This window comes from Colossoma macropomum, unplaced genomic scaffold (genome assembly GCF_904425465.1).
Source record: "Colossoma macropomum unplaced genomic scaffold, Colossoma_macropomum, whole genome shotgun sequence".
NCBI lineage: Eukaryota > Metazoa > Chordata > Actinopteri > Characiformes > Serrasalmidae > Colossoma > Colossoma macropomum.
This window is the reverse complement of record NW_023494784.1, coordinates 27,456,164-27,469,723: the sequence shown is the minus strand read 5'-3', so window position 1 is coordinate 27,469,723 and position 13,560 is coordinate 27,456,164. Positions and strand designations below refer to the sequence as shown.

The following is a 13,560-nucleotide window of genomic DNA, read 5'->3' as shown; positions in this document are numbered from 1 at the left end:
TACATTATTTTATTTATGTATTAAGCGCAGTGGGCTGCTTAACAAGTTCCCTATATGCAAAAAAATAGCATGTGTGATAACTGTTGATGATCCTTTCTTCCTGATATGAAGGGTTGACATGTTGGAAGTCTTCCTACGAAAGGTAATTTGGAATTTTACTTGGCTTAGTGTGCTATTGTACCTACATATTTTCAAAAATAATTAATGTACATAAATTATATGATTTACAATGTGAAAATTTTGGCTGCCACTTTAAGCTGGCATGCTAATGTTTCATGATCATGAAATAGTTCTAAAATATAGTTCTTCGTAATTTTTTAATGATCACTTTGGGTCAAAGAGTTCATCAGTCTGGCTCAGGCTTTGCTGTAAGCACTGATCTCTTCCTCAACAGTATTTGAGAACAGATGGACCAGCAGTGTTGAATCTTCCACACCTGTAGTCAGGTACTGCTCCATTTCTGTCACTTTCTGCTTCTCCAGCTCTCTCATTTTCTGGACAATCCTCTGACCTTTCTCCTATCACATAAACAGAAGATGTTTGGTTTTTACCAAGGTGAAAAATAAGACTAGGCAGATCATTTGTTCTGTTTTATAGGGATTCTGCTTAAATCTTTATAAATTAATTTTTACTTCAAATCAGAGCTAAAGCATAATAATAATTACAAAACATACTATGAAAATCTGATCTACTGAAATAAAGTTTTCCAGAAAGCTTGAGAAACAACAATAACATACCAGTTGGCATATGATCAAGGGAGCCAAAAAAGCACTGTGCAGAGAGGGGGACAGCCTAAGATGGTGTTTTTGTTTTTTTTGTTTGCTAAATATTTTTTTTAATTATTGGAGGAAGGCTAATATAATCGACCTCTGCTACAAAGGAAAACATAAACTTTGTTTCCAGAACCTACTATTTATGAACAATTCATCCATACACTGCATTTAAACCCTACAGCTACGTTAACTGTAGCAGATGGCAGGGGGTAGCTGTCACAGTTGTTTGAACCAGACAAGCTTTCCAAACGATATATATGCGTCAAGAATTAGCACACTAAAACAAATATTCTTTGTCTACGTCACATCTATAGTACATGTTTAATGACATCAAATGTTTATGAATCTGTGCATAAAAACCTACAAAAAAGTGACTTTTTAATTTATCTGTGAGAAAATGGACTTTGTTTAATTTAAGGAGGCTTAGTAGTAACACAGTGTTAAAACTAACCCTGCCATGTGGAGGCTGTACTTCAGCCTGGCTAGCTCAGGTTGTGAGGTGTTTACATGCTTTAAAATAGTGCTATACTCAACAAGAAGGCAATTAAAACAATATAAGTGTGACGTCTGTGACTCATACACACAATTTGGTGATTGAAAAAAGTTACTTTTATGGTACAAAAACACTCTTCAGGGTGAATCTGGATTGAAATTTGCAGATGGTGTTGCAATGAGAATACGAGAACATGACTAAAAAAATGTTTTACTTCAGCCTGTTTAACTTCATTAAATATCCATGTTACATTTTACCTTGTGTTGTTTATGCCCCATGCTCCTCTCCTGCTGTGCACTAAAATCACTGTTTATTATTCACTAACTGATTAATCATTCAACTTGGACAACTTACCCTTGTGCTGTCTATTATGGCAGCCACCACCTCGTGCTTTATGAATAGAGGGTGTTTACGGTTAGGTTTACTCTGAAAGCGAGGTTTCTTCTTTACTGGATCATCCTCCCCAAAACATGGAGAACATGTGTGCTTCAGCTGCTTTATGTCAGCCACAAAGATAAATGGCTTAAAAACAGATCTAAAGAAAGAAAACGCATTATGAATGGACCAGTTATTTCAGTAAAGTGTGGTGAACATTTTCAGTGGTTATTAATAAGAGTGTGCTGTACATGTAATAAAAGGGAATTGGAAATCTACATAAGACAGTCTAATTTTTTCCATAGTTTTACTGCAGTTACTCTGTAGTGCACTGGAAAAATTTCTTAATGTATGTACTACTGTTCTGAACATGTAAAATCAGGCTCCACCAGTCCAGACCTACCTTTCTGGGTCAGGTGTTGCAGTGAAGAAGTGGACCCCAGGCAGTAAGTGATCCTTAGGGATCACAGACACCATACTTCCGGTTGTCATGAACATGCCCTCCATATTAATTCCACTCTCTTTATCTCTTAGTATCTCCATCATCGTCTCAGCTGTGATATGGCCTGTAAATATGGCAACAATAAAGTGCTGCACTAAACAGAGAACCAACGTCGATCCTCAGTGTTTGTGTAGTCATTTCTCATATTGGCATTACTAACATTACATTGCGAATAAAGTATTATTACTTTTGACAGTCTAACTCCTGAAAAGCTTCAAAGTGCTTAGAGAGGACCACAAGTCACAGTATGCACTTTTTTATGTGAATTAAGATGTGGTGATTATTTCTCATTTTCTATTCTATGGTTGGTCACCTTTGCTTTTTTCCAGGAGCCTGCGGCCTTCGCAGTAACGGCTCCCAGAGGCCTCTATACGGCCTTTGGTAAGAAAGGAGTAAACTTCGGCAAAACTGAACTCCACTTTGCCATCCCACCAGCCCTGCTCCCGTGCATATTCACGCATCCTTGGGTGCTCCTTATCAATCTTGGTGGTGATGGAATACTGGTTGGAAATATTCCGATATCCATCTTAGTAGGAACAAAACAGAAAAGAATATACACACATACAGTGGATTTCTGTAGTATAGTACTTTTTTTGGTCCAACATAAAGACTGAGCATGTTATCCAAATATTAGGTATTCTCTGAGCTGAATCAGATGTGTCAAAACTGGGGAAAGACTAAACTGTGCAGCATATGTGTGCGCCAGGACTGAGACTGTAAAGCCAAGAGCCAGCTTCCCACATCCAGATTAAGCTAAAGTTTAGACTTAAAAGAATTAACAATAGTGATTTACTATTGGCATTGCAATTTAGTCCAAGGCTAGGCATAATCCATGGCCAGGAAACTAGCCCTGAATATTTAGATGAAGTGTCTAGTGACTGTAGAAGTAGCTACTGACAAGGGATAATTCTGGCTTACTCTCAACTCTTTCTGCTGCCCAGTATTTCCCAGAGGTTTCTAGCACCCAGGCTTCAGTGCGGTCACATATGAGAAAGCTGTTATGGTAGGTAAACGTGCACTCATCCTCCATGCAATTGCCTCCCTGCCCATATTTCTCCAGCAGCTCCACGATCACATCTACAGCCTTCTCTGCAGTGTCTGCTCTCTCCAGACCCAGTCTAGAAACACAACAGACCAGATACATGACAGTATTAACATCACAGTATGTTCAATGTTGGAAGAATGTAGTTATTTAGAGGAATTTGCCATTATCCAAAAGAAACACACAAACTGAAAAGATTAATATTTTATTAGCTTTCATACACTACATGTCCAAAAGTCTGTAGACACCTGCTTATTCAGTGTTTCTTTTTTCCCTTCTAGCTGATGCCTGGCTTAGGGCATGGTGATCTCAGGCTCATGTGCAACTGTTCCACAACATCCAGTTGTAAGGAAATGCTTTTCAATTGCAATATACAAGTTAAATTTTCTTAAATGAACCCCCTGTGTCAGCAATGGGTGCACCTCAAAGTAGCTGAATTCATTAATTGGAATGAAGTGTCTGGATAATTTTGGACATACAGTGTATCTTTTATATTGCACTGAAAACTACATTAGTGTTATTTCAGACTGTACCAGTGCAATCACCTGACTAGGTCCATTCCCAGCAGAGCCTCCTCGTGGTCAGCACTTTCTCTCCCCCACACAGCCTCATTTCCGATGCAGACCTGATGTTCATTTGCCCCCATTTCGGCTCCCCAGAGCCAAGCTGGTGTACTCAAGACTACAGCATAGGTATGGGCTATCTGCTCTATCTCTATGTATGTACACTGTCCAAGATAAGAAACAAGAGATAAATACATTTACTTTAATGGACACCTGCCTTCGTCTGCACACCTGTATTCCGGCAGGTGTCATAACCTATTGGTAGCTAGCAAAGATTCTTTCTCTGGATAGACAAAGCACTTTTTGTAAGTCGCTCTGGATAGGAGCGTCTGCTAAATGATGTAAATGTAAATGTCATAATTTGTCCAAGAATAACAGAACGCGTTTCTACCTTTAGTTCTACTCTACGTAAAAAGGGCCATTTAGACTGACCCTCCATCTTAGAAAACGAGCTATTAGTCTTGCATCATACCTCTACTTTTTCGCCTGGACTGTAGTCCTTGGCGGGGAAGTAGACCACCTCTTGGACTTCATCGCAAGGTCTGTCCGAGTTCTTCCCGAAGATGATGCGTTGGCCCTCGGTAGACGGAGGCAAAGCCACGAACGTGTCGCAGGAGGATGGCTTCATCCTGTACAACAAAAACCAACTAACATGACCCATGGACTTCAGCATGAAGAAGGCGCAAATTTTCATGAGGCCATCTCAAGCTATTCCCATAGTTTTCACTCTAAGACTCCACCATCACATTCTCCATCTGTTGGCATAAGTGCACTACTATATAAATATATATTTTTCAATTTAAACAAGCTCCGAAGCGTAAAAAGGCCAGATAAAACTGTAACGTCAAATACCTCAGCTAATTAACAAAGTAAACTCAGCAATAACCTCCTCATTCAAATACTGCAGTTCTCTTCAGGTTGAAATTGAACTGTCAGACTTTCTCTTTCATTTCCCCGTAAGTGAAGTTAAAATGCATGCTTACTTTCCCTAGACGTCTGCGGCGGTTTCTGGTGTAACAGAAAAATCGATTTTTAGATCAAATGGATTTGCTGCATGTGTATCATAACATTTGTTTCAGACAGTTCGTATATGTTACAAATCAGCGGAACTGTTCTTACTAAAGGTCAGAGTTTACACTCGCGCACTCCGGAAGCGCCTTTGGACCCAACGTAAACAGTAAGCTGTGTTTTGGTGAAAGCAGCGGCGTTTTCATTAAAATTCAGTCATGGGGAAGTCTTTCGCTAATTTTATGTGTAAGAAGGATTTTCACCCAGCGTCAAAATCCAATATAAAGAAGGTAACTAATGTTCGGTGCTAATTCAGGAGCGATAATTGATGATAAACACCGGTTAGGTTGCCCTGACCACGCAGCTATTGACTTAGCATATTAGCAAGCAAGCAGGCTCGCTATGTTACTCATTTAATTCACTGTTTGTTCACTTAACTGCGTTATATGGCTAACTTGTTTTGGTTATGCAGTTTGACTTCGGCTGCCGACGTTATTTTCACTGGAAGAATACGTTGAAAGTTTACGATGACCGCTGGTTAGCGTCGCTTGCTATGTAATACCGCGTCTGGCTAGTTTAGCTGAATTGCACTGGAAACTGTTTAGCTATCTTACTTATCTGGAAATTCTGTGTTGACCTAACTTGGTTAGGTAACAGAATTTATGTAATAACTACAGCGATAGTGACGGTCAAAATAGTAGTTGTTATCTGTAGCTAAAATTTATCCATTTGGATTTGAAGAGAATTGTGTACAGCCTAGTTCACTAATCATCGCTATTGTAAACTAAATCCCTTTATCACCTACATCTTAGGTATGGATAGCAGAACAGAAATTAAGCTTCGAGAAGAAGAAGCAGGAAGACCTGATGCAGGCTTACGTGAAAGAGCAGGAGACCTACAACAACAGGTGAGAATATTTATACAATGGTGCAGTAAAATACGCAGTGTTTGTTTCGCTTGTTTTTCAAACTAGCTATTCTGCGTATTTTAAAAGCGTTTTTTAAAAACTCACAGTTTACACAAAATAGGAAAGAATACAAACAAGGACATGAAATGAAGAAACGCTAAGGAAAAAGGGAAAAAAACGTTTTCAAGAAGAGATGTCCAGTGCTTAGGGCAGAAATAGTTTGAATTTGACTTCCTGCTACTCAGCTGTGTTTTAGGAATGACCAACATATTAAAATCAACTCTAAATGAGACATGCAAACAATAAGCAATTTTAGTAACTGACGAAGTTTTATGCATCATTCTGGTGAACTCGTTGTAATCTTTTGAGTAGGCCTGATAAGAGAGTGTTATAGAGACAAGGAGTATAACTATACTGGTCTAACTTTTTTGTGCTACTTCTGTTTTATCTTTCATTTAGTTGCAGAAAAACAGCCACAAGATAAAATCTTCATCGATAAAGCTAAAAAGTTCCATCTGTCATGTATTTTTTCCCACCTATGCACTAAACTTTTTTAGTAGTAAATACAATGAAACTGCAGGTAACTTTGTCCTCTAAAGTTTTCAGTGCATGTTTCTCCTGATCAAGAGTGTGTTTTAGAGATTCATTTTAAACAGCACAGTATGTGCAAAGAATTTAGGCTTAGGTGTGACTGTTCTTTTTTACATTTGATTTTCTAGTATTTTTATTTATTCATATGTAAAAACATAAAGAATTGCCCCCTAAACCTGTCTTTCAAGCCATCCACTGTAGTATATAGTTTGTTTTTTCCCCTTGTTGTCAAAACCTGTTGTTGCCATAAGATGGCAGCATTGTCACCTGTAATCATATTTATTTGATAATCAACTTACTACTTACTGTATGTTTCAGGCTGCTAATGGGTGATGATAGAGTGAAGAATGGTCTTAATTTCATGTATGAAGCTCCTCCTGGTGCATCTAAAGGTAATTATATTCTGAATAGTTTAATTTAGGGTCACATGCCTTCATAAAGTTTTGTCTCTTGATTCTTGTCTGTCTTTCTCTGCTTTTTTCTACTTATTCCCTGAAAATGAGAAGAGGAGACCAAAGAGGTAATTTTTTTCATTAAGACCATCAAGCATCTTAGTATTAAGAATATGTTTAAGTCCTGGTTGGTAATGACAGCACTTTTTTCAGATGTATTAGTCTTAAAGTTGGTGTTTTAAATCTCTGTTTAATTTGGCCTTTGCAGGAAGGAGAAGCTGAATATAAGTTTGAGTGGCAGAAGGTTGCTCCTCGTGAGAAGTAAGTACTGCTATTCATTGTGTAAGCAGAAATAATTGAGGCTTTTTTCCAAGTTTCTGTTTTTTCTTACTTTTATTCTCTTTAGATATGCAAAGGATGACATGAACATCAGAGATCAGCCTTTTGGGATCCAGGTAATGTGTTTTTTTTTTATTTATTGTTTTTCTCTTTCCTATGTGTATTTAAGGTAGAGTTTAAAAGTTGAACTAAGTATTTATTCATGTTGTCAGGTTTTATTAATGTTTTTGGTCTTTATCTCTTCACACTGTAAATGGACCAGTCTGTGAAGTTCTAGTATTTGTTTTTCAGGTGCGAAATGTGCGATGTATCAAGTGTCATAAGTGGGGTCATGTGAACACAGACAGAGAGTGTCCTCTCTTTGGCCTGTCAGGCATCAATGCTAGCTCTATGGCAAGTGATGAAGCAGGTATGCGTAATTAATTACATATAATGAAATATAAAACCATCACCTTAATACATATTAGTTAATCTCAAATGCTGCTTTACATATCTGATTGCAATGAAATAGATGTTATTAACTGGGAGTAATAATTAATGGTCTACTTTTCATGATGTATCCTTAGTTGATTGTCATTTTTTCTCTATGCATATATGGCTTATGTTAACTAATTATTTTGAGTTACGTTGGTCATTGTTGTGAATGCTCTTTGTGCTCTCTCTCTGGCCCTAGAGGTGGCAGTGTTGCCATCTCAGCATATGCTAGTACATGTATATAAGATTCACTTTTTATCTGAATCTAATTTGAAAGAGTTTTTTTTTGTGATTGCTTGCTCATTTTTGTACACTTTTCTTTGACTTGTACAATTACACCATATCTTTTAAAAAGACAATATTTGCATAATGTAATTTGAGTGTCATGTAGCTGTTTTACCAGTTACACAGAGCACTTGAAAATTTGTGCTGAGAGTCATGAGTAATGTTTTAGCTTTGGATCAGATAGATTTAGTTTGGGCAGTCTGTTTCACTGTTCCACGATCTCCTGAACCGCTCTTAGTGCAGGAAGCAGTACTTGTGTGTGCTGAGGGCTGTAATCAGAGTGTGTAGCAGTACAGTAATGTGTTTACTGCTCCTGGGTCCAGCTCTACAGTTCTGTGACTAGCCCCCCTCCTGCGCTTCGAGAAAAATGCAATTATTGTGTATTCTGATTTGCTCTAACCGCTGCTTTGGCAGAATAATACGGTATGATTTGCCCAGTCAGGGGACGAGTGAGTTGATTTGGTGTCCCTTTCTGTTAACAAAGCCGGTGCTGTGCTCCCCTCTGAGGGGGATGCAGACACACATCAATGGGACTCTGAGGCTGTGTTTTGTACTAACAGGCCCGTCGATGCACCCCTCCGAGTTAATGGCAGAGATGCGGAACAGTGGGTTTGCGCTGAAGAAATGTGTCCTTGGGAGGAACGCCACTGTTTGTGATCCAGCACAGGTAATCTCCAGGTCCACCCCCCCCCACTCACCCCCTCAGGCTCAAATAAGACCAATGATATCCATGCCCAGTCCTGAGTGAGGAGGAGAGAAAGTGTGATTGCAGCAAAACGGCCAATTATCAGACCGGCAGCGCACAGTGATTCCAGTCAGTGCAAGTTTAGTCAAGAGGGCAGGGTTGATGAGACTAACTGCCGAAATTATAGGTGAGCAGGGAAGCAGACACACTGCTTATTTTACAGCTCTACATAGCTTACGCTGCTCACTTTGATTTGTCCTTACATACACATACTAGTTTCTGCTTGTTACAAGCTCATATACATCTGGTGCATATTATGTGTATTTTGTCCTTTTAGAGTTTGCAAGTTTCTTGAGTGTGTTTGTGTGTATTCTGTAAGTCATGATATGATGATCTAATGTGCTACAGGAATTTGTGGCTAGTGAGGAAGAGGAGGATCCTGAAGTCGAGTTCCTTAAATCTTTAACCACAAAGCAGAAACAGAAGCTCCTCAGGTATGTATAAATTAGTCAGTGTTCCTTATGGAAGTTCCTTAATTTAGCTGCTCTCTTACCGACTTAGTTATATTAAAAAACAACAGAAAACAAAACAAGGAATGTGGAGGTATTGTTAATGTTCACATTTATTCCTGTTGTGTGTATTACTTTTGTGAGTATTTGTAGAACATAATAGTTCAGTAACTGAACTATTCCCCTGTTACAGAAGTATTAATGTGTGTTATAAGGAGGAACCATAGAGTTAGTTTGCACTGTTTTAATTTACTCACCCATTGACATCTTAAAAGGTATTGTCATTCTAATCTATCTTTTTGTTCTTTTAAAGAAAACTTGACCGCCTAGAGAAGAAAAAGGACAAGAAGAAGAGCAAAAAGGAGAAAAAGAAAAGTAAACATATGCAGAAGAAAAAGACGAACGACAGTTCCTCGAGCAGCACCTCCGACAGTTCCAGCAGCTCTGACTCTGATTCAGAGAATGAAAAACACAAAGTGAAGAAAGAGAAGAAGAAGAAAAAGAGGAGAAAGAAGGACTCATCCAGTGAGAGCAGCTCTGATGGCGAGAGTAAGGGACGAGGCAGAGAAAAATACAAAGAGCCATGCAATAGAAACCGCTCTCATAGTCCTGAGGCCAAGCACAGAGATAATAAACATACACATACACAGTCAGACGAACAGGATAGGAGAGCAGAAAAGGGTCATAGGTCACCGCGTGGAAATAACATCAGAGAGAGAGAACGTAGGAATAACGACAGAGACAAGAGCAGAAGCCTTCGGAGGAGAGGAAACGAAAGAGGGAAGGGTAAGGAGTGGCACAGGGATGCAAACGGAACAAGCAGAGAGGATGAGAGAAACAGGAGTCTGAGCAGGGAGAGAGGGAGGGAAAGCAGAGACAAGTGTAGGGACAGAGATAATGAAAGAGAAAAGGAAAGGAGTGTGAGTAGGGATCGGGGTAGAAATGAAGAAGGAAGGCATCGAAGCTTGGACAAAGACAGCGAAGGGAGGAGGCCCGAGAGGAGCCGCAGCTTCGAGCGAAGTAGAGGTAGAAAAGAAAGAAGCAAAAGTCTTGAGAAAGAGAAGGAGAGGGAAAGAACCGAAAAAAGGAGGAGTAGAAATAGGGACAGAGTGAGGGCTGGGAAAGAAAGGCACAGGAGTCGAAGCAGAGATGATGGGAAGAGACGAGAGAGAAGCAGAGAAAGAAAACACGAGCTGAAATAGCTCTCGTCCTGCTGGTACAATTCATGCCAGTCCATTTGTATTTTACTGGGTACTTTTATTGTAAGTCTTTTGGAGATGGTTGTCATGACCTTACTGCAATGTTTATTTTTTTTCTCTCATAAATTTTTCTCACCCTTTAAATAATGTTTGGTTAAGACTTTTTATTTCGTGTTGTGTAAGTTATGGATCAGTTCATAGCTATGCAGCTTTTCTTCTGTCCCTCTGCGGCCAGTTTGCCAGTAGAGGGCAGCAGACTACTTTAGAAAAAGCGATGAAGCCACATCAAAATTCTGATGTAGAATACAGCACTGTTTTTGTGAAGTTTATAAGATTGCTTACTGATTTGTATATGAGCTGGCTGCTCAGTTCCGAGACGCACTGCTTTCCAGAGCCAGTCACTCACCTGCAGTCTGTGCAGTCAGTTTAAATGGGAGCACAAGGGGGATTCTTACAACTGCTCAATGTTTTTGTTGATTTATCATGGGGAGTTTTGTAGTAGATAGATGTTAGCTAGATGACCATTTGTTCTTATATTTGTTCCCACAAAATGACGTGGTAATTATTATTTATACAGTGATAAATTCGCGGATATCCACTTTCCAATCTTGATTATGAAACGGCACAATTCGCATATAATGTATTCATTTCAGTTTAGTTGGTCTTGAACCTGAAGTGTGTCCAGAAGCTAAACTGATCAGAATGGATTATTAAAAGAAAACAGGAGGACTGTTCCAGTTTTAACAGTAAAGCATGGTGGTTGCTGTTGAATTTTGTCCACATTGTGTAGTTAATAACGCATCTTTCCAGATTCCCTTACAGTTCAGTTTTGCGCTTTTACTGATGAGTTTTAGGCCACAAAAATCTTGCTTTAGAGTTTTGTATTCACATGGCAAACTCCACATTTCCACCAGACTGAAATTGTCTATTTTTATCTGCTCTTTCGCAAAATTCTGAGAGGTCCAATACTGGCGCGCTCACGGCTGATTTCCTCTCTCTCATTATTTTATATGTCAGAATGAAATCGCAGGCGCTGCCGGTTCTGCGAAAGACGAGAAAAGCGTCAGTGCTGTGCAGGTAGTTCACTGTTCTCGGAGTGAGGTGTTCGCTTTGGTTAAAGCCTCAGCCTTTCAGTGCAGCGTATTAGCCGGTCATCGTTTTATCGCAGACCTGCTGAAGTTATGTTACAGTTGACCATCATTCAGTATTAAATTTCTCTTTCTTTATTTCTGAGATACTTGAAACTCAAACGGTTTTGCCAGATCCAGCATAAACATTAATCGAGCTTGAAGCTGAGCAGAGGTGGCGCTGCCGTTTGAAATCTTAAGTAATTGTTGTCATTCAAGGACCATGAAGCTGATATGATTTCCTACATGATGAACTCGTGAGTGTGAACCCCGAGTGTCCTAAGTTACGCAGGAAACTGAAAACTGGATGTTTAACACTGGATATTTAAAATCTTAGCGCGGTTTGAAATGTCACTGTTATCTGAACTCAAAAAACAGTATATTTAAATTGATCTAAACGAACCAATCAGTGAAAGTCCAGCACTGAACTACTGCTAAGCTGTTTGAGACGCGTTATGTCATCACACGAGGTGGACAAAATGCAGGACAAAATTACACACGCACACCGCTTGCTCTGCTGTTTAACATGAGGTTAAACTGGTCCATTTTGATCAGATATTGGTAATTGTAAAATGATATTTTAGTTTCAAGGGCACTCAGTAAAAACACACACAACACATTATGTAAGTGATTTAGGCCTTTATAATTAAATATGTAACTTTGGTAGGCCGCTTTAAGTGGAAGGTCCCTCAGTAGAGTCACACGGGCTGTCCGGGTCAGGCCTGGTACTGATTCAGTCACAGAAGCGGCTTTGAGCGGCTCCGTCCTGTGCGGAGTCTCGAGCTCGGCGGCTTTAGCTGCAGGTCGCGCGGGTGGCTTGTCTCTTTGATCTTTTTTCATTGGAGCTCGCGCACAAAGCGGCTCCCAGCACGAGCAGCGGGACTGAAAGAGCTGAGTGACCCTAAAAGCCCTAACAGCCCTGAGCCCCCCTGTGAGCGCGGAAGGCCCGGTGTGTAAATCCTGGCAGCACCGCGCTGATGAACACCGCTCCGTTTGGAGTGGATCCGCCATAAACTCGCAGTCAGGCTCTCCTACATTAACTTTTAAAAGGCTGCAAATCAGACTCAGCCAGACGCCCGCTGTTTGATAAAAAGGTTTACAAGAGGAAAACAAACTGTTGTCATTTATTTAACGCTGTTTGTATCTCGGTTTATGTGTCCGCTGGATTTTAGATTTTTATTTATTCTGTTTATTCGTTACAGCCGATGCGATAATAAAAAATCTAGGCCAAATTTCACCGTGTCATTAAACGATAATGGGTCGATTTCTGTTTGTGCATTTTGCCCTCGGCGTCGCCGGTACGACGGGCCACCAGCGCACAAAAGGAAATGAAAATAATTTTCGTCTATTGCCTTCTGGTCAATTTAGCGCGCTCTCCAGAAGGAGCTTTTCTGGTAACGAGGTTCCCAGACCGGGCTCGGCGCTGCAGCCTAATTATGCCACGCTTTTTTCTTCCTCACTGCTCGGACGCTGCGCTGGACAAACACAAAGGAGTCCGGGAGCATCCCTGGACCCTTTCAGCTCAACGGCCAGTGATATTCAAATACCAGCCAGAGACCATTTGACTGCGCCGCAACAAGAGCATTCGAGATTCTCCATTAGCATATGGCTTTCCCCATTTTTTTCTTTTCAAAAGTGGCAGCCCCCCAAAAGGGGGGAAAAACTGTTCCCATAACACCAAATCAAGTGCAGCGCTAAGAAAGGCTAAAAGCTGCTTTATGCCTCGGCCCTCTCCTAGATGGACGTTTCCCGTTTGACATGCAAATGTAAGCAGTTAATTTGAGCGATTAAAATAAATATTCAGCGGCCTTTTGTCACCGAGCCCCCCTCGGAAAACGCTCTGATAAAGAGCGCCTGAACAAATGATGTCTCGGAGATTAATTAGATATTTGATAAGACACGAATCCCTAATCGCCAATACAAGACACATGGGGCTGCGATGTGCTCCAAGTCATAATTAATACTATTTAACAGGATTTTCATTTGGCCATAAAATGCCTGTTCCGGGCATTAACTATTGATTTATCCCACTGGGAAAGTGTGCGGCGATTTGCGTTTGCGCGTAGCAGAGCTGCAGAATTGATTTATACTATTTACAAATGTACACACATGATTTCCCTTTTTTTCTCAATATGAAACACCAAATCATTTCTGAAAAGGCAATAGATTCTGTAAACCTGAGCGACTGCTGGAGACATTTCAGGAAAAAACAGACACAATTTCCTCAAAACAAATTCATTTCCGACAAATAAAAATAACTTTCTTCAGCACGTCTTCCAAACAACAACAAAAAACG

General features: G+C 40.0%; 2 protein-coding genes across 4 annotated transcripts; one reads left to right on the top strand and one right to left on the bottom strand.

Annotated features, from left to right (window-relative positions):
• Positions 1 to 58: 58 nt before the first annotated feature.
• On the bottom strand, positions 59 to 4,835 carry scrn3 (secernin 3). 3 transcript variants are annotated; one of them, XM_036566636.1, is made up of 8 exons: positions 4,732 to 4,835; positions 4,221 to 4,377; positions 3,731 to 3,912; positions 3,062 to 3,261; positions 2,457 to 2,669; positions 2,045 to 2,207; positions 1,621 to 1,801; positions 59 to 518 (listed from the first exon to the last, which is right to left on the bottom strand). In XM_036566636.1, exons 2-8 carry the CDS (start codon positions 4,374 to 4,376, stop codon positions 357 to 359), a joined length of 1,257 nt encoding a protein of 418 aa, XP_036422529.1. In that variant the 5' UTR covers position 4,377; positions 4,732 to 4,835; the 3' UTR covers positions 59 to 356. The 3 variants fall into 3 exon arrangements, with proteins under 3 accessions (XP_036422529.1, XP_036422512.1, XP_036422521.1); XM_036566619.1 differs by having other exon boundaries at positions 4,635 to 4,747; XM_036566628.1 differs by lacking the exon at positions 4,732 to 4,835 and adding an exon at positions 4,601 to 4,723.
• Positions 4,836 to 4,894: 59 nt separating this feature from the next.
• Positions 4,895 to 10,281, top strand: cir1 (corepressor interacting with RBPJ, CIR1). Its single transcript, XM_036566605.1, has 10 exons — positions 4,895 to 5,046; positions 5,569 to 5,663; positions 6,573 to 6,646; positions 6,761 to 6,774; positions 6,915 to 6,967; positions 7,053 to 7,101; positions 7,277 to 7,394; positions 8,305 to 8,411; positions 8,838 to 8,923; positions 9,252 to 10,281. Exons 1-10 carry the CDS (start codon positions 4,975 to 4,977, stop codon positions 10,138 to 10,140), a joined length of 1,557 nt encoding a protein of 518 aa, XP_036422498.1. The 5' UTR covers positions 4,895 to 4,974; the 3' UTR covers positions 10,141 to 10,281.
• Positions 10,282 to 13,560: the final 3,279 nt, after the last annotated feature.

Bases quoted from the DNA above. Each gene is read 5' to 3' on its own strand.
- scrn3 (XM_036566619.1), bottom strand. The intron at 3,262-3,730 runs GTGATTGCACTG...TTGTGTTTCTAG, and splicing joins CTGGGAATGGACCTAGTCAG to ACTGGGTCTGGAGAGAGCAG. The intron at 1,802-2,044 runs GTAGGTCTGGAC...TTCTTTCTTTAG, and splicing joins GCAACACCTGACCCAGAAAG to ATCTGTTTTTAAGCCATTTA.
- cir1 (XM_036566605.1), top strand. From the start codon at position 4,975: ATGGGGAAGTCTTTCGCTAATTTTATGTGTAAGAAGGATTTTCACCCA. The intron at 7,395-8,304 runs GTATGCGTAATT...TTGTACTAACAG, and splicing joins TATGGCAAGTGATGAAGCAG to GCCCGTCGATGCACCCCTCC. The intron at 8,412-8,837 runs GTAATCTCCAGG...AATGTGCTACAG, and splicing joins CTGTTTGTGATCCAGCACAG to GAATTTGTGGCTAGTGAGGA.